General features: G+C 34.8%; 1 protein-coding gene across 1 annotated transcript in view; it reads right to left on the reverse strand.

Annotated features, from left to right (window-relative positions):
- The window catches only part of LOC129233469 (uncharacterized), a 38,900-nt gene extending 21,778 nt beyond the window's left edge, over positions 1 to 17,122 (reverse strand). The window contains exons 1-3 of the mRNA XM_054867491.1: positions 16,963 to 17,122; positions 4,490 to 4,643; positions 3,944 to 4,036 (exon numbers count right to left, since the gene is read on the reverse strand). Of these exons, the coding sequence (XP_054723466.1) occupies positions 3,944 to 4,036; positions 4,490 to 4,610 (214 nt within the window). The 5' untranslated portion in view covers positions 4,611 to 4,643; positions 16,963 to 17,122. The remainder of the gene's footprint in view (positions 1 to 3,943; positions 4,037 to 4,489; positions 4,644 to 16,962) is intronic.
- Between the last annotated feature and the right edge of the window lie 7,373 nt (positions 17,123 to 24,495).

The following is a 24,495-nucleotide window of genomic DNA, read 5'->3' on the forward strand; positions in this document are numbered from 1 at the left end:
AGGTTTGTTACTTTGCTTGAAAATTATTTGGGAAGAAAAATATCAAAGTGAGCCATTGTATAAATGCATCAAGAAGTTCTTTGTGCCAAGGACTTTGTTGCTGACCTAGTTGTGATGTGTACGAGCATTTAAAATATGTTTATAGTTGATGCTTTAGCTTGTATTTTGAAAATTTTGTTCGAGTTCTTAATCGGGGAGCTTCACTGTATTGAGCTTCTCCACTACTCAGATTTACATAGAAACCTTGAGTAAAAACCACATATTCAGCACATAAATAGCATTTTTTAACTTTTTCAAATTTTTCACTACCTTGAAAAAATTAAAAGTGGAATGCAGATTTTTTTTTCCTCCAGGAAGTGGCCTCTTCCCAAAAAGGTTGGCCCCTTGGGTTTGTTGAAAAAGGTTCTGAAAATATTTTATTATGGGAAGGGAAGAATTTGAAGTAGTACACAAAAAGTTGAAACTGGGGAAGAAAAAAGTTCTTAACCAAGTAAAGGATTTATCCTAGTAAATTGTTTATTTTGATAAATGGACATTCAGTTAATCAATCGGGATTTGGAAAAGCAACATATGACCATATAGGAGATACAGCACTGTTTCTTAAGTTATGTTTTGTGGAACCTCAGGGTTCCATTTCAGTTAATCAAAGGTTCAAAGAAACGTGCATTTTTTTTTTCTAACTGGTCACTTTAAACATAAATCTTGTAGTGTTCAATTCGTACTTTTTAAAAGAACAATGGACAAGATATTAAAATGAATTGTGGATTTAAACTCATTTACTGCCACTTCAACCATTCAGTACAAGAATAAGACACTTATTAAAATCATACTTGCTCATAGCATCAAAAGTTTAAAGTAATGCAATCTGGTGGAATTCTTCAACAGTTTTGAAAGATAAATATTCTTAATTGTCAGGATTGTTGCCTTAGTACCATTTGTAACCAAATACATGTTTTCAACATGTGCCAAAGAAAAAAAAATTGTATGAAAGAGACTTGGTGAGCCTGACATGATAATACAGTTTTCAGTCGAAAAACCTTATAGGTTATGTCTGCCATAGTAAAAATTACTCCTACCATTAAAATTTTAACCTTTAATATGTTGCTCAAAGTATTTTAAGAAATTGTGTGAAAATACATTTTTGAAATTATTTTTCCCCAGTCAGTAAATATAATTTGAAAAAAAGAAAGAAAAATGCAAATAAACCACTCCCATGATTTTGCATTCAAACTATATTACTGAGGAAAACCAGGGGTTCCATGCAAAAATTTAGCATTCAAAAGGGTTTCATTAATCAAAGAAATTAAGAAAGGCTGAGCTACAGGACAGCTGCCTTCATTTTACACATCAGGAAGAAATCTCGGCAGAGGAGTGATTTTGCAAAGTGTCACATCACCCGAGTCAAGGACAGATAAAGGGAGGGGCGATAGAGGTGATTGCCCCCTCATTGAGCCGAGATGCAGGAACTCTCCCTCAACATATTTTCGATTCTGAAGTTCCTTAAAGCCTTCATTTTAGACAACTTCAATAACTTTACGAAAATGAATGCTTCCAATCGGAAGTTTTTCAGAATTGTAGTCTTGAAAATGCAATTGTAGCACATTTCTTTACACTTTAGTGACAGAGGTTGGAACTTCGGACAGGAAGTTTTCCGAAGCGCCAAAAACTCAATTTTTGACAATCTTAGATGATATTAAATGGTGTTTGGGGCTCTCCCTTGGAAATTTTCATAAATTGAAGTCCGAAAAAAGCAATTATATGATACCTTTGATTACATTGAGCTAAGGAATGAGGTTCATTGCACTCCTCTAGAAATTTTTAGAAATGGAAGTTCCAAAAAATTAAAAAAAAAACACAATTTGAGATGATCTTCTATGACGTTAGGGGGATGAGGCTTTGGAGTTTATAAAAGGGTAAGCATCTGATATTAATCGCCCCCTCCTTGAATACATTCTGGATTCGTTTTTGACGGGAGTGTGGATGAACCGAGAGTTTGACCTCCTCCCTTGCTTGAAGTCTTTCTTTTTCAGTATTTTAAAAGTCTATGAAATATTATCTGTAATGAAAACTGAAATCAAGTCCTATTCAGGGGTCGGAGTTGAGATTTTTAAGAAATTAGGAAATTGTTTTGATAAAATTTTAAGACATATTTAAGATAATAAATGTCAAGAGCTATAAAACAAACACCATTATTTAGAGCAAATGTTTCGTTTTTGTTAATTTTGTTATAGATTGAATCCTCCCATCCTACAGTTTTTTCTTTTCAAAGAAAATCGTAAGTGAATCTTAAGTTCATCTTGTCATAAAACTTATGAACATGGCAAAATTTTTACCCTCTCTTTCCGAGTTCAAGAGGCAATTTTATCTTCAATAAGAAAAATGTCACAAGTGAAGATAAGGCTTTCTATATCAAACCGAAATTCTTTAGAAAATGTTTTCAAAAATGTATTTTTTTTTTAAATTCATGTGCACATGCTTTAAATATTAATTTTAAAAAGTTATTTTTTCCGTTTTATAGTAAGTATGCATAATAAGTAACTACAACTTGCATATGCCAATACTTTTCTCCACATCATTACGTTTACCATAGAGCCTCGAGATTGTATTATTGTTTTCATAAAAATGGATTCTGGATGAAGTGGCAATAATAATAAAGTGTTATTTGATCGCAGACTACTAAATAAAATTTTAAATTTACAAGTCTACAGTTTCATACGCTTTGATGCTGGTGACTAATTTACTGATTTGATACCCTACCAGGTTTAGTTTCTTGACAGACAAGTGATATCTACTACAGACAACTAACTGTACAAATTTAGGTGGAACTTTTTATTTCTGTAAAAAATGAAGCGTAAAATAATGAACATTTTAGGAAAATTAGGACAACTCCTACCTCTGCCTATGAGATCTAAAACATTGGATCCAAAATTTTAAGGCACTAAGTAAACTTGTGAGACATATAAAGAGGCAAGAAGAACAAAAATCCGAACAACTATTATTTCATAAAAATATTTGAGTTCTGTTTCTCACGAACAAATCTTTTGTAACGTAAATCATCATTTATAAGAATTAAATATAGGTAGTAAGGAACAAAAAGTGGGCGATAAAGACTGGCTTTAGTCAAAAAAGCCTGCTGCTCTGATCTCTCTTTTCTATAATTATTATTATTATTGTTTTTTTTTTTTTTTTTTTTTTTTTTTTTAAGCGGGCCTGTCATTTAAGGGAGTTAGGAGGGAGCAATTACCTGCCTCCTGGCTTGGAAAAATTAGTGTATTGCCTTTAAGCAGGAGAGGTTTTTGTTGTTTCTTGACATAATTTGCATCGAGCACCTAGTCTCTCCCCCCCCCCCCCCCCTTCCATTTTGAAGTGACAGGCTTTTTTTTTTGTTGTTTTTTTTTTAAATCCCTGAACACACCAGAAAATAAATTTCTGATCTCTTGTACCTATAATTTCATCATCAAAGTTGAATAATTGTGAAATAATATCAAATAGCCAGTAGACAGATGAATTCAAAAGAGCAAACTATGCTTAAAGCATTTGTACTCTTAACTAATAATAAAGCTGAAAGTCTCTCTGTCTGGATGTCCAGAGGATGTCTGGATCTCTGTGACGCGCATATCGCCTAGACCGTTCGGCCGATTTTCATGAAATTTGGCACAATGTTAGTTTGTAGCATGGGGGTGTGCCCCTTGAAGCGATTTTTCAAAAATTCAATGTAGTTCTTTTTCTATTCCAATTTTAAGAACAAAATTATCATAAGATGGACGAAAAAAGTAAATGCAAAATTATCATAACGTGGAACCATAACATGGGTACAAGTCAATTGCCGAGAAAATTCACCATACATTATTTGTTAATGTACAGGCGAACCAAAAGACCTTTTAATTTTTCTATTATGGGCAAAGCCGTGCGGGTACCACTAGTATCAAATAAAAATATTTACCTCTTCTTCCTCTGCTTGGTTTTATCTCTTCAACTTCAATTTCAACTTCTTTTATCACCTCTGGATCCTTTTCTTCACTTTCCTTCATCATTTCTATCAATGAAAATGAAATTTCATGAAATGACACAAAAAATGAGTTGCATTGAAAATTAAAAAAAAAAAAAAAAGTTGCACTATTAATTTGCATTTTTATATAAAAATATTTTTTTCTTTTTAAAATTACTTAATGTGATTAAACAGCATAGGTTATTGGAAACTAAATGATTCCCCTTAGTCGGTGGCATTGAACATTTGTGTGGCAACCGGGACAAAAATAAAATATAATTTCTTTAGAGGCTATCTGTCTAAATGATGTGACTTTTTTTCACCATTTTGATCCTTATCAACCCTCTCTTATCTTTGTCACAAAATGTCAAGCTTCCTTTTCACCCTTTAATCACATATGTTACACTATTTTTCATTCTTATAAAAAAAAAGGTTTGATGCCGCACTTCTTGCACATAAATACTGTTCACAAAAAAAGGTTGAAAAAATATTTAATCTTACTTTCAACCTCCTCAGGAGTAATGATGGGGAATCTTTTGATACGAGAAGAAAATATTTGGTCTTCTTCGGGAACATCATCATCAATTTCATTAAACTTTCTTTTTGGCTCATCATCCATCATCAGAAGAGTTCAAATCTAAAGTTATGTGCAGACCTAAATACAAAAAAGAAATAATTACTAGTACACATTCTTTTCTTGATTAAAAAAAAAAGATTTAACATGAAATAATATTTTAGCTGCTTCATGGGAAAAAAAAGTTGCATTTTTGAACTTAATAGGGAAGTTGCAACCTATTAAATGTTCATATTTTGGCTATTGGATATTGTTAATTGACCCTCAAAACTAAAAAATTCACCATCGCTGAATTTTAAAACACCGTGGTTGATTTTTAATGATTTTTTAAAAATCCACGCGCAAAAGTGCGCTCTTCTGAAACGTCACGAGCCTACGTCACAGGGCGCGAATGGGCAGCCTTCCGCCGAAGATGTCTTGTTTTCGCTAGGGACATTTTGAGCGTGCTGATATTTTTATTTTTTAGAAATTCAAAAATCCTTTTGAACACACTATGGAGGTTGGATTCGTTAAAGCACAATCTAAATAATCTTCCTCAAGTAATATCAATGATGACATTCGAATATTTATGAGAGGATGAGAGGTTTAATGTTCCAGAAACGCAAGGAGTTAAATGCGAGAAGATAAGCCTTTTACGTTTTGTCTTCGAAGTCGAAAGCACGTTCTTCGGTTTCTCCCATGACATGGGAACCGGTCGGCTAGCGTTTCTCTCCTATCGGAAGAGTGCATGACGTCACTTCCTATGCTATTTGACCTCACAAGGGCTTGAACTTTAAAAATTAATTTTAAAAAAAACTACTTAACGTATCGCAAATTTTTTTTCACCTATGATGTTCATACATGTTACTCTATCATATAAAAATAAAATTGAAAAATCGAAAACTTCCCTATTTTACTTTTCAAAGGAAACAAAATTCAGTTAGCACAACAAGATTCTTACTCACAGTGGCAAAGCTAGAAATTTTTGTCATTGATACAGTAATGTACTTTATATGAAAATACTTCAGTAATTCTCCCTGGCAAGGTCTGCTGCTGAGGAGGGTGTGAGTCCTCTCATGCTCACATCTTGACTTGCTCTGGTTTTACAAAGGATGAGGTCCTTTGCAACCCACAATTTTTTCTGGACATCTTGGAGATTTTTGGATTTATGGGGATTGTCTAGCCCTGCTAGACAATTTCGAGATAAGTAAACAACAATTTCAGTAATTACACAGGCCTACAAAATTCGGGTCATGAAAAAGGGATTGTACGGTAATGGATGGATTTTTATACTATTTGGTGCACTGATTTCAAATATTTAATCCACTTTTCTCAATCACATAAGGATATTTTACAAAATGGATTTAAATATGGACAAAAATGCATATTTTGGGAGAAAGAAGCTTTTTTTTAAAAATGTCTGTAGGTTTATTATTTACAAGCTAATTTATGTATCAAACAATGGGAAATGTCATGCTAAATATATATATATATATGTATATATATTTTTAAATAATAATTAGAACAGCTGCTATTGTTCAATACAGTAGAAGACTGTTATAACGCACACCTTGGAACCAGAGCTTTTGCATTCTACAGGTTTTTGCGCTATATAGATCATTTCGCAAATTATGAAACTAATATTCAGAATATATCTATATATTAGCATTTCAGAATGAGTTTTATCTGCAATGAGTATTAAAGCACCAATATTACAATTAGTTATTCACAAATAAATATGTTTCACAATCAAAATCCTCAGGGGCGCCGACTTGGAAAAATTGTTGGGGGGTCCAGATGTCACCGGGGTCTAAGAAGTATGTTAAAGCACGAAGCTCCCCTCCCCCGAAAAAAATTCAGATTTTTGTGCCTTGAAAATGCCAATTTACATATTTTTTAGGTATGTATAATTTATACAAACAAACAATATGTGACATGGCGTTTTCAAAGTAAAACAATCTAAAAATTGGTACACAAATTTTCTGCTTCAATTAGATCATGTCACTTGCCTTAAGTGAGGGATAATTTTACAGTTCCATTTTGTGGGGAGCCATGACGTGCCATAGCTATGCTACGCCACTGTACAAGGTAGTGAACTTGACTTGCATGGAAAGGAACTCCCAGTGGCACCAATTTATAACAACTATTTCGGGGAGGGTGCCATAACGGGGGCCTTGCCAGGAGAAATTTTCTAAAATTCGAGATAAAAAATAGTGACTTTTAATGTTTTTTAAGCATTTTAGAGTCACATGATTAACATTAGAGACTCTTGGTAAATTGACACTCTGAGAAACTCGACAAGACGACACATTTCTTGGCTTTGAAAAAAAAAACACGCATGGTATTTTCGTAAAAAGCTAATTAATTTACAGTGATAATTATGCTTTTAGTCTATTACAAAGCAGTGAATATATAGCTCTTTGAATAAGGCTCAGAGTTCATTAAATAAAAATAATGTCTCAAAATTAATGCTTTAATAGAGTTAAAAAAGTTAATACAGATTACTTTATTAACTCTAATAATTGAAGAAAACTATCACGTCTTCCACCATTCGTTTTCAATTAACCTGCTTACTTCCGCAATAGTTATTTGTTTTAATTCATTACTGAATGTATTTTACAATGTAACTATCTTCAAACAAGAAAAGTAAAAAATACCAACATAATTTTGTGATTTTAGAAACCATAATATGACAAATAATGTTCTTAAATTATTGAGGGGGCTCTGCCCCCCAAAACAAACTATTGAGGGGGCTCGGGCCCCCTCAAGCCCTATGGAGTCGGCGCCACTGAAAATCCTGCACTTCTGCTAGCTTCATGGTTTGCATAACAGCCGCATTTTCAAGAGCCATCTGGTATTTTCTGTTTACTATGAGTACTAATTTTCAATTTAAAAGCTTTGAAATAAGATGGAAAGATGAAAAACTTTCAAAATTCAATTTGCCTAACAATTTTTATTTTTGCAAAGCAAAACAGGGGGATTTTTTTAAACTTCAAAACTTATTGTTTACTTCTGAAAAGTGGTGCAGTTTATAGGTAGAGAATTGCGTTATACAGTTCTGCGTTATAACGGTCTTCTACTGTATAGCCTGGATTCATGTATGTCTTACTCAATTTTACTTTTCCGAAACGGAAAGGCTGTTTCATCCCTTTTTATCACTTCCTTACATATTCCACACACCCCAAGCGTAACATACTTTATGTGGGGCCTATGACTTATCATGGTCATCAAAATTTACACCGAAATATGCATAATATACTCAATTCAAAAAATCTGTTTCATTTCTTTAAAGCTTCTCACAAATTCTCCTCCCCAAAATATAACAAAAGAAATCAGATGAATTCATATAAGCCCTTAGATACTTAATATATAATTAACAGATAAGTTAAAACTTTAAAATTATGAAAACCATAATATAAGGCATGCTTATCTGCTGTGGGAAAGGAACCTTGCCCAGATATAACCCCTTTATAAAAAATTGAGAGCAGAAGTATAAAATAAGGGGAGGGAGGGGTGAGAAAAATAAGTAAACCATCATCTTATGATAACTGAATTTCTATGAGGATTTTTAACCTACTTACTTTTACTACAAATTAGAGAAATTTTTAAGATAACTCAGTTGAAACAAAAAATTAGCCATATTAATTAACATAAAAATTGCATCTTTTGTTTTTTTTTAAATGTCCCTTAGATAGAAAAATCTTTATTTTTTGCCATAAGGACAATTTATTACATTTTATGTGCATCTATTTCCTTAAGTTTAACACTATTTAATGGTCGGGCTTCAAAAATTGAAAATTTTCAATTTCTCAAAACTGGTACACGTGATTGAATTTTTTGACAATTTTTCCCGAAATCAGCGTCCAAAAATCTATCAGAATCAGCTATTGGTTTTTAATAATTATTTTGATTGCAGGCCTGTGTTATTATTTTAGTAAACTTGTTCTCACCAGTCGGTTGATCACATGACAGCTAATGACGTCAGCAGTTACCAACCGGTTGTTCGCCAACCAATGCTTCACTAAGCACGTCCAGTTGATCACGGGTTACTTAAGCTAATGAATCAGTTTAAATTGCGGTTGACTGGTAGATCAACCGGTGAGGCTCATAGAACGACATTGGTAGCAATCAGTTAACCTTTAGCTCTAATAGAATGCTGCGGTTAGTTACCAATTGGGTCGTTCCATGTCAAATCAACGAAAAAAATGGCATTTTCAACCTGACCTTCTCAAATTTTTTTGATATTTGGCTCAATTGTTAGGTTTACATAAAAAGGAATAAATGCACAATAATAAGTCTCTATCTATTTTAGTTTCTGAGATAATTTGATCCAAAGATAAGCAAAAAATGTAAAATTTTGCATTTTGCTAATCATATAATGAGTCATTATTTGTTCCCGTATTGTCGCAGAATATTGCTTTTGGTGTTTTTAGAAAGTGCTTGAATGGACCTTTTATTTGATATGTGACATGCTTATATTTCTTGATTTTTTAATTTCAAGGTCAAACACTTTGACCTTTGACCTTCTATATTTCAGAAAGTGTATTTTAATTTTTCTTTAAAAAAAATATGTTATTCCTACATCTATTTTTTACAATATACGAGCATATAAACATGGGATTGCCATGGGATGCTAAGTTATAAAATAAAATGAAACTTACCATTTCAGTATAAAATCGGCATTTAAGTTTCCTTTTATATATATATTTTTTTAAAAATTAACCATACTGCAGCAAATATTTTTTTAATAATATATTAAAATTAACACATTATTAAGGGGTATTATATACTACACATATGTACTGAACATAAATTAAAATTAATATCAATATTAAAAAGAATAGTTTTATTATATGAATTTTATAGAAAAATTTTTTTTTGCTGGCATATTTATTGTTGAAATGGCATAACACTTTTTTTTTTTTTGAATGAAAAATATTTGTTAGTATCATATGTATATCTACTAAAAATAAAAAAAAATTACATGACTTTTTCATTCTAAATTTTTCACCTCCAATTCCTTTTCATTTTAAATATTCCTTTGCTCTTTTTAAAATCATGCACTAAATAAGAACAACACTGTGATCAAATAAATATGTTGTTGGTTTTTGAATTATACTAAAGTTTCCCAGTCACTTTTTTGCAACACGGCAAAAGTGCATGCGATGGTGTAGGAGGCACTGTGAAAAGACTAGCAGTGAGAGCTAGTCTTCAAATGATACATAATGACCAAATTATGACTCCTCGACAGCTGTATGAATGGGCAAAAGATCACATTAAGACATTTTCAATATAGTACAACTGAAGAACATAAAGAAGAGGAGACTTTGAAAAACAGGTTAATGACTGCAAGAAGAATACCAGGTACTCAGAAACTCTATTCTTTTATTCCACTGAACATGAATCACATGGAAGTCAAAATATTTTCATTTTCAAAAAATTCTAGAATAGAATATGTAAAAGCTGCTCGGGATTATATTGAATTCGCAGAAATGGTCGGGTTTTTAAACTGCAGGTATGATGGACATTGGTGGTTAGGTTGCGTTTTAGACTCTGATGAAGAAAATCAAACACTTAAGATAAAATTCTTGCATCCACATGGACCTTCATATTCTTTTTACTATCCAGACGTAGAGGATATTCTGAATGTACCTGTAGATGATGTAATATCAAAAGTGGATCCCAGGATAAATCCCACAGGAAGTTTATAACTTGTCAAAGGAAGAAATGGACAATGCTAATCAAAAGTTGTAAAAATAACTTGTGTCCTTCTGTAAATATTTTCGGAAACGCTACAAATTGCATTTAAGTAGTAAGTACATATATGTTCACTATTTTATTTTACAATGATCCCATTGCAATCCCATTATGAAATGTTTTCCACATACAGTAGAACCTCTCTTATCCGAACCTCTATTAACCGAAACTCTCCGTTAACCGAAGTCGGTTTCAATTCTCTTTTTTTTTCCTATTATTATCTAAAATTTTCTCTAAACGAACATCCATTTTTAAATTTTTTCTCCCCACATTTCTTTTGCATGTCAGCCGTTTTTTCCAAACTACAAGTGCAGATAAATAGTTTGGAATTCCTTCTCACTAGCTCAATTCTTGGTATGAGTATACTCTCCCCTACTTTCAAGCGTTCCTGTTCTAAACAAAAACACATGTCATTTCGAAATTTGGAAGGTCATACTGCCGAGGCCCAGAACAATAAAATGTTATTGCACCGTCTGATTGTAAGCAAGTGCAAAGAATCACCTCTTTTGTAATCTCAAGAGCAGAGAAGTTTTCTTCGCAGCAGAATTTGAAAAGGGGGAGGTCACTCTGTGTCACTTATCCTTTGTGAACCTATTCCAGGAAAAGGGAAAAGAAGGAAAACCCGTTTGCTGTTCTCTGTCGCGTTGGGCTGGGCAGCTGGCCAGAATTCGAAATTTCCCGGAAATTTCGTGCTAATCTGTGGGTTCTCTTTTTCTGCTCCTACATTTTCGATCAGAATTTTCTTGAGTGCTATCAGTGAAGTTGGTAGTTTTGACCTGCCGGGGGATCTGATAGAACTAACGCATTGTTTTTCTTTTTTTTTGAAACTCATGTTTTATTCTTTATGATGGCTTCCATTAAGAGAAAAAGAATCGTATTAACCATACAGGAAAAATATGATATTGTAACGAGACTAGAATCTGGTGAAGCTGTTACAAAACTTGTGAAAGAGTTTCACGTTGGTGTGTCAACCGTGAGCGAAATGAAAAGAAACTCGGAAAAAATTAAAAAGTGTTTTGCTGAGTTTGATATCACGAAAGGTGCCAAATTCCGAAAAACAATGAAATTAGCCGATCATACAGATTTAGATGCGACTTTGTACAAATGGTTTGTGCAGAAAAGATGTGAAGGAATACCCCTATCTGGACCAATGATTCAAGAAAAAGCTTTGATTCTCAACTCGAAGCTTGGTGGTTCTGATGACTTCAAAGCCAGTAGTGGCTGGTTAGAGAAATTCAAAATTCGCCATGGTATAAGGCAACTCAATATCGAGGGGGAAAAATTGTCTGGAAATGTCGCAGCAGTTGATTCATTTGTTGCAAAGATTGAAGATTTGATAAGAGATGAGAATTTATCCCCAGATCAAATTTACAACTGCGATGAAACCGGACTGTATTGGAAGGCCCTTCCTGAAAAAACTTTAGCTGCGGTAAATGAAACTTCTGCTCCCGGAAGGAAACGAATGAAAGATAGGGTCACTGTTTTAGCCTGCTCCAACGCATCGGGTTCCCACAAGCTTGAACTAGCTGTTGTTGGGAAAAGTAAGAATCCGAGATGTTTTAAGAATGTAAACAGATCTGCTCTTCCTGTACACTATTTAAATCAAAAAAATGCTTGGACGGATTCAAATTTGTTTTCCAAGTGGTTTTTTGATATTTTCGTGCCTGCAGTGAAATCTTGGCAAGAAAAAAAAACATTTGAATGGAGCGTTTCTGTTATTCGACAACTGTCCAGCTCATCCGGAACATAACTCTTTAAAATCTGGTAACATCCGGTGTTTATTTTTGCCCCCCAATACAACATCTCTGCTGCAGCCTATGGATCAGGGAGTCTTAGAATCTTTAAAACGACGTTACCGAAAGCAGTTTATCAGAAAATTACTTTTTGAAGGAGATTCTGAATCTGGTGCAGTTTCAATAGTTGAGTTTTGGAAAACTATCAACATCAAAGACTGCATTTATATGATCAGTGACGCGTGGGAATCTTTGCCGCAATCGACACTAAGACGAAGTTGGAGAAAACTTTTGCCGAATTTTTCAAGTGGCACAGATGAAAATGCTACTGACATTGCAAAAGATATTGTTACTGAGTTTTCAAGCGTTTTCAGCACAATGAAAGGCTTTGAAAATTGAGGTGATAGAGAAATTACAGATTGGTTGAACTGTGACATGGAAGATGCAGGCTTCCAGTTGCTCAATGATGAGGACTTAATAGCAGAAGTCCGGAATTCTCCAAAAGAAGATGATGATGATGATGAAGATAAGAATGATTCTGGAACAAATAAGATAAGTAACAATGATGCATTTGAGAGTTTTGCAAAAGGTCTTGCTTTGTTGGAACAACAGGAACAGTGTGATTCCTCTGAACTCATGATTTTAAGAAAACTTCGGGATAGAGCTGCACGGCAAAGGACGGCGAAATTGCACCAGATGAAACTTCCATTTAAACCATTGTAAATTTTGTTCCAGAAATAAATTAATTTTCATTTATAATTTTAATTTCTTTAACAGTAAAAATAGCCATAACAGTTGAACGACGACTCTACATATTAAACTAGATGATTATAGATGAATTCTCGATTATCCGAAGTTTTCGATTATCCGAAGTAGGTTCGGTCCCAATTACTTCGGATAATCGAGGTTCTACTGTATACAGGGCATTAGTAGGTAAAAAATATTTTTTTTTTCAGATTTTTAAAAAATACTTTTTGAAATATTCAAGGTCAAATTATATTTTTTGTGAGCTTGAAATATTAATGACCCCAAACCTTATAATGTGACATATCCTATAAAAGCCCATTTCAAAAGCTTTAAAATAAAACCAAAATGAACTCTTTAGCTCCAATAGAAGCTGAGAAAATGAACTTTTTGTAATAACCAAAACCTCGTTTTTTGTATTTCCCCCCTTTTTTTACATAGGACCTACACAAAAAACCGGGGAACTTAAAAATCTGAAAAAAATATTTTTCTGTATCATTTTATATATATATAATCAATCCCCTGAAATTTGTTAGAATTTGTGATGGTCAAGTTGTGAGGCTCGTTGATTTGACATGGAATGACCCAGTTAGTCACTGGTCGACTAGTCAAGGTCGGCGAACGCAACCAGAGAGAATTTTACTAAACCCTTTTCTTGTAAAATGTATAGCTAATTAATATTAGATTTCCTTTGTATTATTCTATTGATTTTTGTTACAATAGGTTATTTTAATGAAGGAGTGCTGCTGCAAGGATATTAACATGGATAAAAGAAAGACATGACATTTAATTAACTGAGGAATAAAAATCTTATTAGTGCACTATATAACCTATTAACATCATCAAGTGAAAAAAAGAAAGACTAATGTTTAAAGTCCAGAAGAAACTGGAAGACTTTTTGATAAACCAGAAAATACTTCAATAGATAGATTTTATTATGTCATTACATACTTTTAAAAACCTTAAGACTTACATATTGTAAATAAAATGACAAGTATTACTAAACTTCTTAATTTTTGAAAATCATAAATAAGAAGTTTTAAGGTTAGAAAACTGATCAGGGAAAAAATATAAGACTTTTATATTGAATGTAGATTCAATGTTGTGACAGAATTATATTTCAAATAGCTCTGTTAAAAAAAAAAAAAAAAAGTCTGAATTTTCATTCAGTAATAGCATGTCTTTAAAAAAGATCACTTAAATTTTAAGAAGATTGAATCTCAAACAACTGCAGGGACTCCCAACACATTTTAGCCATGGAAAAGTGTAAAAGAAGACTAAAGAGAGAGAGGACTAACTTAGGATTAAAAAGAGGACCTTGGGAGGACCATTCATTGTTAACCCAGGGGAGCACCAAAGGGCTAAGTAGCTGCCTTCTGCTAAATCTGTGAAGCTAATTCGTTAAGTAACCGTAATAATGATTTTAATGATACAACTCCTTATCACCTTTTGCATAACTGAACTTTTTATCCATTGAATTATATTATTTAAGAACATTTGGAGGATTTAAAGGGGGGGGGGGGCTGACAAGCGAACATGTAACTAATGATCTTACGGAGTCAATTTAATTAAAAAATAAATTTTCTACTAATTAACAGGTGAAAAGTGGCAGATTATAAATCGTGAGGTTACAAGAGAGTCACTAAGTCAAATATTATTAATTTTCGGGATTTTAGCTTTTTTTGATCACAGAAATTAGTTCTTTTGACTGGTGAAATGTATTAAGTCATAGCTTATTTTTTTCTTTTATATTTCAAAGTTTTGTAATCACATAGTCATATAATTGATGATAATTAGTCCTAACTATAGACTAGAAAGAATAGTGTGCTGTTCGACGGAGAAAAAGTGAGGTCAGATCTGAGGAAAATCCATCCCTGGGAGCATGTTGTGTTTCTCAATCAGACTCGTTTTAAATCAGCGATTACATGCTAATTTCGCTGCCTTTTCGGATTGAACTTATTTCATTTTAAAAGATTCTGGAACATGTTCTATGTTTGGCAGGGGTGTTTGCTTATATTTCGAAGCCTCACAAACATTACTTGACTCTTCTTTAAAAAATATAGTACACTATAAGCTTTTAAAGCATTAAAAAAAAAAATAATTTATTAAAATTTTAGCACTGGTTTGTTAGCAATAATGTGGTTTCGTATTTTACTTTATTTCGTCAGATATTTCATTAGCATTTGGCATGACCTTTCATCGTTCCTGGAAAGAAAAAAGGAAACTGGATAGTAAAATTTGTCAAAAGAAATTTTTGAAGGACTGCATGTCTCTTATTTGATTATTAAACCTACTTCTGAACTATTTCAGTGAAATAAAATGCCATTTGCTAAAATATGCAGTTCGAATTTGCAAATTTGATACAAAATAGAGAAGTTAGTAAATTTAGAATTTCTTTTACGATTTAAAAACAGAAGAATAGTTTAGAGAAGTTGTTCTTTAAAGGATTTTTCCTCATTATGAAGGTTGTATTTTTGGAGATGTTTGGTAAAATTTCAGGGGGGGGAGGAGCATGACTTTTGGGGGTGGGTACCTCTTGTTTAAGTTACTACTGCATTCTACTTAGTAAATAAATATTCAGGTAATTCATTCAAATAAAATTTGCTAAAGCTGGGGTGCGTCGGGGGAAGAGGAAGTGGGGGGAGTTCTCATGATGGAGACTACACTAGTGAAAATTTCAAAAGAAGACATTTAAAAAGAATTTCAGTCTCAATTTAAAGGGGAACATTTTTGGGGGGAGGAGGGGGGCTCTAAAATAGTGAGAAAGGATGCTATTGCCCTTAGGATGAGCTTTCCTAACTAAAGTTTTTGCATAGAACAGCCTGTGGTCATTTTGTTGTTAAAATGTTTCAGTATGTTTTCCTAATATAATTATAGCTGAAGCAAGGGTGCCGACCCCGGGTGGAGGGGGGCGATGGTTCATGGAGGAGACTACAATATTGACATTTTTATGGAAGGTGTTTCAAAATGATTTTAGTCTCATAATCGGGAAACTACTAAGGGATGCCGAGTAAAATGAGGAGGGGGGAAGGGGGATACTTTGCGTCATCACTCTTAGGAAACGTCCCTAGATTAACTATCAGCGTATTTGTTTCTGTTAAGTAGAAAATCAGTCTGCCATCTCGGTAAGTAAATATTTCAGCAATTTAATTCTAATTATTTTACTAAAGCGGGAAGAGGAGAGAGGGTTAGGCTCTGTTTATGCCATTCAAAATTTTACAAAGGGTGCTATAAAAAGATAAAAGTTTCAAAATTCTCATTTTGGGAGATAGCATTTCTGAGGGGTGGGGTACTTTGTAAAATTTCGGTATGTGGATGGGTTGCGTGTTTGCTCTGAGCTTCAATTATACTAGTCTGGAAAAAAAAGTCCAGAAATTGGCACACTGGATTATCACTAAAATTTGTAAACCATACCAATTTCTTTACTATTGAAATATCGCTAAAAGGCTAATCAAAGATATTATTAATAAACAAAATGTTGTTTTCGATTCTGTCTTTATAAAATTGTTCTTGAATGTAAGCAGACTAAAGAATTTAAAAATGAAAAACTGCGTTCTCCATCATTTTACTATTTTCGCAATTTAGACAGGGATGTTTACATGGGGGGAGGAGCAGACTGTGGCATTAAAATTTTTAAAGGTGGTGTATTTAGAGAGATTTTTTTCCATTTTTTTTCGGGAGGGAGGGGGGCTTTTGCTTATGGTTCTTCACAATATTTAGGAGGGGAAGGAAACCTTATTTAGCTACATTCTGAAGCAAAAATGAAAACTGTTTAGTTTCCAATAAAGAAAAAAAAAGGGAACGTTTATTTAATTTACTTTAAACGATCCAACTTATAAATGTATTCTTATGGGGGAAATTAGTAGCATAAGTTCATTAGGAAACATAACATTTTGTTTCCAGAGAGTAAGAAATTTGAACTTCACAATGCCAAGTTCAATAGGAAAACAAAAAAAAAAAAAGACAAGTTCGTTTATGTACAACATTGACATTGGACTACATTTATAAAGGAAAAAGAAAAATAAAAAACTCATAAAGAAGATTTCTCTTTCGTAAACATATATCAGAAAGAAGAATTTACTGGAACACATTACAATTTTATTTGTACCTAGACATCAAAATAAATTCAGTGCTTGATAAAATTTTTGTCATTTGATTAACGTTTGAATTAAAAGCAAACACGATACCTCGAACAAAACTTGTCACTGCTTTTATAAATGCAATATATTTTACAAAAAATGTTGACGCTGCGCTTCGCTACTTAAATGTGTCGTAATAATGAATTCATCAATTCTGTTTATTCTAATTCTGTCAATTCGTTTTTAATTCAATCGCAAAAATAACAAAGGCAGACGACCAGGAAGATTTCAATTTCAATGGTTACAGTTAGAAAGGCACCTTCAGTGCGGATAGCGTGAGGCAACTACGTAAGAAAATAGAGAAATATTGAGCAAGAAGAAAAACAAAAGTCACGTGACATTACTTACTTTCAAACTCTTCTATTCCCTGATTGCACTTGATCTTGATGAGATGAAAAATCCAGGGGCGAACTGGCCATGCGGAAGGTGTGGAAAATTCCACATGGGCCATATCTAACTCGCACCGTTTTCTTTTTTCAAAGTCAGTTTTATTTTGAAAAAAAAAAAGGAAATAAAAGAAAAAAAAATTAGCTTGGCCGGGCGTTCTCCATTGAAAGAACTGCAATTGGGGGAAGATGGTCGGAGAGGATGATGATTAGATGGTTTTGCTGTTCTAGTGGTCACTTTTTTCTTGTCGAACTATTGCCGTGTCTTGTTACAAAGTGAGGACACAATAGCTTCGTGGAGTAGTCCTTCGCCCAAAGTGAAGCCTTAAGGGCAGGTGATGTCTCTTGCTATCTCTGTTGGGAATTGATGTTTCCTGGAATTCTGTCATAAGGAGCGGTATATTGGGGGTGGGGATGTTGGGGATGTTTTTTATGGCCGTCTAAAGCTGTCTGGGAAAGATCACATTGATCCCTTTCCTTCATAAGAAAAAGACTCCATCCGAAGAATAGGATGTATACCGGTTCTGCAGGGCCGATCCTAGGGTGTCGGCCGCCCGTGTGCAAAGACCTAATGTGCCGCCCCTTAAGAGTAATTTGCATATTTTGACTAATCTTTAACACGTCTATATAAATCTTTCTTTAAATTCTTCTTTCTTTAAATGCCAAGTTCGAATTTAAAAAAGGGGGGGGGGGCAGAAAAATATCTTATAAAAAGGAAGACATTTTTTATAGCAAGAAACTCCTTAGGTACAATTTATATCTTTGAAGAAAGTAATAGATACCAAAATTTAACAGTCGTAAAAACGCATTTTATAGTCTTTCTTCGGTGACATCAGAGAAGGGACGGAGGAAGGGGAAGCGTGGGGGGAGGTGTTAGGGGTTCAGGGGAGGAGGATTGCTCCAAGAAAATTATCGAAATTGGCGTATGAAAAATATCTTTAGTTAATCTTTAGTTGTGTTTGGTTGCAAGGACAAAAGAGTCAAGTACCTATATTTAAGGTGCATGGAGAAATTTTCGAAATTGACGTCAAATATCGCAATTTTAGGATCTTTTTCGATACGTTAGGCAGGCCCGATACTAGCAGGTGTGCAGAGTGTGCGCCGCACAAGGGCGGCCAAAGCAAGGGGCGGCCGCAGACCGCATCATATAGTTCTTATAATCAAGCAAAATTCCTCAAAAATTTCTCACAAGATAACTTATAATAAGTAGAATAAATATGCTGATTTTTAAATGTTCCATTGTCAAAGTATTTGTCGATTTCCCGACAGCATAGCCTAGTTTAAGAAAAATAGAATGTTAGGAAACATTGTGTTGGTTCATTGTCCATTAATAACTACTCTTAACACACATGCTTAATTTGGTTGCAAAGTTTGTGACATAACCGGTAATCAGGCATGGATACAGGAGAGGGGAAAGGCCCCCTTCTGAAGCATGAAATGGTGCTGTCTAAAAGGAGCACCGAGGGCGACCTCTAATGTTTACCCTTCAAGCTTTTAAAGATCTAAACAATGAAGATACATTTTATTTATTAAAAAAAAGCTATACTGATTAGATACTCTCGCAAGCATTTCAAACAACAAACTATGTAACAATCTCTGTGTTTAACAATCGTGGATGCGTGGAGAGAAAGTGGAAAATTGCGACTCCCTTGAGAGTAACATATATGAATGACGAACTAAAATGTTGTACTTTTCCCCTTTATGACAATTTTTCTGATTAAAATCTTGAATGAACTGCCCGGTTTCAGATCAGGTAGGAGGTTCCCTTGCCCCAGGAAGCAAATTTAAATATAACTCCAAAACGAAGATCCAAAAGGATACCATGAACTCCTTGACGAAACTAAAGAAGGCTTAAAATTGCATTTCTAGGACTTTACTTTCGGAAAAATTCGCTGGTTGAACCATCAATCTTAAGGACCCAATTAAGTCTCTGATTCACCTCTTCTACCTTAACTTAATCAAACATAGCCTAAAAATGTTGGCTCCAAAATCCAAAACGTGTTTTCAGACGACAGCCCTTCCTATCATCAAACGTCATATAAAATTGCTTTGGCATTTTTCGAAATTTTTGCATTGGAGGACCCCGAAATCCATTCGCAAATATTACTACCTAAGACAGTCTCAATTAGCGTTTTTAGAGAAGCCCCTTATTCCTCCCCCTCTCACTTAGCGTATTGAAAAGCAAACTAAAATTGCGTTTTTCAAACATCAAATTCAAGAACGTTTGGGGAAAGGCCCCGGATCCCCCTTTTCACCAACGTAATCACTATACCTGAAAATTTCATTTTTAGACGGTTAAGTGGAGCCACAGCTTCCTGCCTAAACTAGCCTGAAATTGACTTCAGTTTCAAAAACACAGTTCGTGAGGGCACACTGAACCCCCGCCCGCTCTTAGTCTCATCGTTATCAAGCAATGCATAAAATACGATTTTGGGACTTTTTTTCTAGAGAATTCCGGAGGAGAACTGCCAGGCTTATGTAACTTTTTACGGCGCTAGCGCATATCCATCAATCGTCGAGGTGAGGTGGACAAAAGTCTATAGTTATATTTTTCAGATATTAATGTTGAAAAATATCTGAAAGATCTGTAAAACCTCCAAAATCCTTCCTTCACAAAAATAGCCTATAATGAATTTCAGTTCCGAAAAATATTTTGGTTCGGAATATTTTCACATTTCCCCTATTGTTTTCAAATCTAGTCAAAAACGGGTTTTTGAAAAAATAGTGCCGAGAAATAACCGGAGGATAGCCGCCAGATCCCCTACCGTCACCAAAGACGGCCTAAATTTGCGTTTTAAATTTATATTTCGAAATCTTTCAATGGGAGACGATTGAATCTCTTTCCCTCTTGCAACGTCAACAAAGGTAACCCAAAATTGAGGGTTTAAAATTTCAGTTTCGGAGATTTTTCGGGAAGAACGCCGATCCTTCCTAAGCTACGGTCTTAAAAAATAGCAACAAATTGATTTCAATTTTGAAAGAATTTTAGGAAAGAACTGCAACATTACTTCCACCTAAAGTCTTGAAAAAGTTCTTAAAATTGCGATATATGACGTCAATTTTGAAAAATTTTCCATGCACCTTGAATATACTTGACTCTTTTGTCCTTGCTACCAAACACAACTAAAGATTAACTAAAAATATTTTTCATAGGACAATTTCGATAATTTTCTTAGAGCAATCCTCCTCTCCTGAACCCCTGATACCTAACCCCTTCCCCTTCCTCCGTTCCTTCTCTGATGTCACCGAAAAAAGACTATAAAATGCGAAAAGTAGCAACGTATAAAAAGCACAAATTCGCAGTAGGTAATCTGCGAATTTGTGCTTTTTATACGTTGTTACTTTTTGTTTCTTTACAACAGCACAAAGGTTTATCTTACTATAAAATGCGTTTTTACTACTAGTAAATTTTGGTATCTATTACTTTCTTCAAAGATATAAATTGTACCTAAGGAGTTTCTTACTATAAAAAATTTCTTCCTTATATAAGATCATTCTTATGTCCCCCATCTTTTTTCTTTTTAAATTCGAACTTGGCATAGAAATTTAAAGAAAGATTTATATAGACGTTAAAGATTAGTCAAAATATGCAAATTACTCTTGAGGGGCGGCACATTAGGTCTTTGCACACGGGCGGCCGACACCCTAGGATCGGCCCTGACGTTAGGTGAAAGTAATGTTGCAGTTCTTTCCTAAAATTCTTTCAAAACTAAAAACAATTTGAAGCTATTTTTTAGGACCGTAGCTTAGGAAGGATCAGCGTTCTTCCCGAAAAATCTCCGAAACTGACATTTTAAACCCGCAATTTTGGGTTACCTATGTTGACATTGCAAGAGGGAAAGAGATTCAATCGTCTTCCATCGAAAGATTTCGAAATATGTTTAAAACGCAAATTTAGGCTGTCTTTGGTGGCGGTAGGGGATCTGGCGGCTATCCTCCGGTAATTTCTCGGCACCATTTTTTAAAAACCCATTTTTGACAAGATTTGAAAACAATAGGGGAAACGTGAAAATATTACGAACCAAAATATTTTTCAGAACTGAAACCCATTATAGGCTATTTTTGGGAAGGAAGGATTTTGGGGCTCTTAAGTGGATATTTCTAAAATCGCAAATTTATATTATCTTTGGTGACGTTAACAAAACTGGGAAGCTTCTACGGATCTTTCAGATATTTTTCAACGTTCTCCTCCGGAATTCTTTAGAAATATAAGACCCAAAATCGTATTTTAAGCATTGTTTGATAACGATGGGACTAAGAGCGGGCGGGGGTTCAGTATGCCCTCACGAACTGTGTTTTTGAAACTGAAGTCAATTTCAGGCTAGTTTAGGCAGGAAACTGTGGCTCCACGGAACCGTCTAAAAACGAAATTTTCAGGTATAGTGATTGCGTTGGAGAAAAGGGGGATCCGGGGTCTTTCCCCAAAAGTTCTCGAAACTGATGTTTGAAAAACGCAATTTTAGTTTGTTTTTCAATACATTAAGTGAGAGGGGTGGAATTAGGGGCTTCTCTAAAGATGCTAATTGAGACTGCCTTTGGTAGTAATGTTTGCGAATAGATTTCGGGGTCCTCCACTGGAAAAATTTCGAAAAATGCCAAAGCAATTTTATATGACGTTTGATGATAGGAAGGGCTGTCGTTTGAAAACACGTTTTGGATTTTGGGGCCAACATTTGTAGGCTATGCTTGATTAAGTTAAGGTGGCAGAGGTGAATCAGACTTAAGGGGAGTCAGTACCGTCAATGTTAATTTGCATAGGTTCATGTACCTTTTTCTGAAAATGTATTAAACATACAATTATGAAATATTTTCTGTACCTTAAATACTCTTTTCTCTACACTGAAGTAAAGTTTTACAGAAATATGCAATTAGATGTATGGAATAGGTGGTAAAAATTTCAAAGCCTAACACAATTTAGTTTATGAGAAAAAGGAACATTTAATTTCAAAAATACCATTTCGAGATACTGCAATTTATTAAAGGAGAAAATCATACCTCATCAAAATAGGCTTACATTTTTTTAAAGCTTATTTTAACTTACTTTTACTATGAGCACGATCAAGAAATTTGTATCATTAAAAAGGTATTGAAATGGAGTTTCAAAATATATAAAAATCAAAAAATCGAATTTTTGAAAGTATTTAGGGTACTGACTTCCCTTAATTGGGTCCCTAAGATCGATGCTTCAACCAGCGAAATTTTCCGAAAGTTAAGTCCTAGAAATGCAATTTTAAGCCTTCTTTAGTTTCGTCAAGGCGGTCATGGCATCCTTTTGGATCTCCGTTTTGGAGCTACATTTAAATTTGCTACCCGGGACAAGAGCCCTGTCCTCCTACCTAATCTGAAACCGGGCAGTTCATTCAAGATTTTAATCAGAAAAATTGTCGTACAGGGGGAAAAGTACAATATTTTAGTTCGTCATTCATATATGTTATTCTCAAAGGAGTCGCAATTTTCCACTTTCTGCCCACGCATCCACGATTGTTAAACACAGTTGTTACATAGTTTGTTGTTTGAAATGCTTGCGAGAGTACCTAATCAGTATAGCTTTTTTTAAATAAATAAAATATGTCTTCATTGTTTAGGTCTATTAAAGCTTGGGGGGGGGGGGTAAACATTAGTGGCCGCCCTCGGTGTTCCTTTTAGACGGTACCATTTCATGCTTCAGAAGGGGGGCCTTTCCCCTCTCCTGTATCCATGCCTGATTACCGGTTCTTTCACAAACTTTCGCAACCAAATGAAGCATGTGTGTTAAGAGCAGATATTAATGGACAATGAACCAACACAATGTTCCCTAACCTTCTATTTTTCTTTAACTATGCTATGCTGTCGGGAAATCGATACATACTTTGACAATTGAACATTTAAAAATCAGCATATTTATTCTACTTATTATGAGTTATCTTGCGAGAAATTCTTGAGGAATTTTGCTTGATTATAAGAAATATATGATGCGTCCTGCGGCCGCCCCTTGCATTGGCCGCCCTTGTGCGGCGCACACTCTGCACACCTGCTAGGATCGGCCCTGCGGTTCTGGTAACATGCAAGCGCCTGCTAAGAAAGCTTTTTTTTCCCCTTCTCTCGCTCTCTCTCTTTTCCCTTCGTGTTTACTGTTAATTTTCCTGCCACTTTCTATGTAATACACGGAGCATAATTTTTTGCAATCAATTAGGTAATAATCTCTCTCTTCGCAATTTCGTCTCACAAGGAGACGGCACGACCGTGGGGTCGAAGATTCACGTCATTTTTTTTTTTTTTTTTGTGGTGAAAGAGGACTCCTAGTACCTTACGTGGTTGAAGTAATACGACGCAATACTCAGAAAATTATGAGAAAAATTGATTTCAAGTCGCCATGGAGTCTCCTAGGCGCCTTATGAGTTTAAAATGTCAGTCTCTTGACGAGCCACCGCTAGCCTAGTTGGTTAATAAGGCGCGATCTTGTGCTCCAGAGATAGCACGATCGAATCCCACTCTGGACCTTTTTTTTCTTTTCTCTTCTTTGTTTTCTTGAGCAATCACGATTGCTTATTGTTCTCATTTGACTGTTTTGATGTCCTATCTTTTTATTTTCCCACCGCCACCCTCCGCACCCTGTCACCGTCGACCGGCTCCTCACGATGCTGCTCCTATAGCGAAAGCCGTCTCCAGGTTGCATCCATGTCCTACACACACGCGCATACATACGCAGCTGCACACACGCACGCACACACACATACACACAACTACCCACACATTCATGCCTGCACACTGACACAAACACATATGCGTACACACACATACACATACCCCCCTCCCCACACACACATACACACATTCATATACACAACTATCCACACACTTATGCCAGCACACAGACAAACACACATGCCTACACACACATACACATACCCCTACACGCAAACACACACGCCTACATACACACACTTGTGATTGCGAAAAACATAATTTGAATTCAAGATGTCAAAATTCAAATTAATTTTTTTTTTTGAGCAATCACGATTGCTTATTGTTCTCATTTGACCGTTTTTGGTGTCCGTGCCTTTTTCAACTTGGACTAGAAGCCTTTGCAGCACCACCGCCCACCGTCCTCTGCTGGCGGCGCGGCTGCTCCGGTTTTGAGCTATCCGCTTCTCTTAGTCGGAGGCGTCCATGTCCTACACACACGCACGTTCACACACATACACACACACGACTT

The sequence above is a fragment of the Uloborus diversus genome, unplaced genomic scaffold (genome assembly GCF_026930045.1).
Source record: "Uloborus diversus isolate 005 unplaced genomic scaffold, Udiv.v.3.1 scaffold_436, whole genome shotgun sequence".
NCBI lineage: Eukaryota > Metazoa > Arthropoda > Arachnida > Araneae > Uloboridae > Uloborus > Uloborus diversus.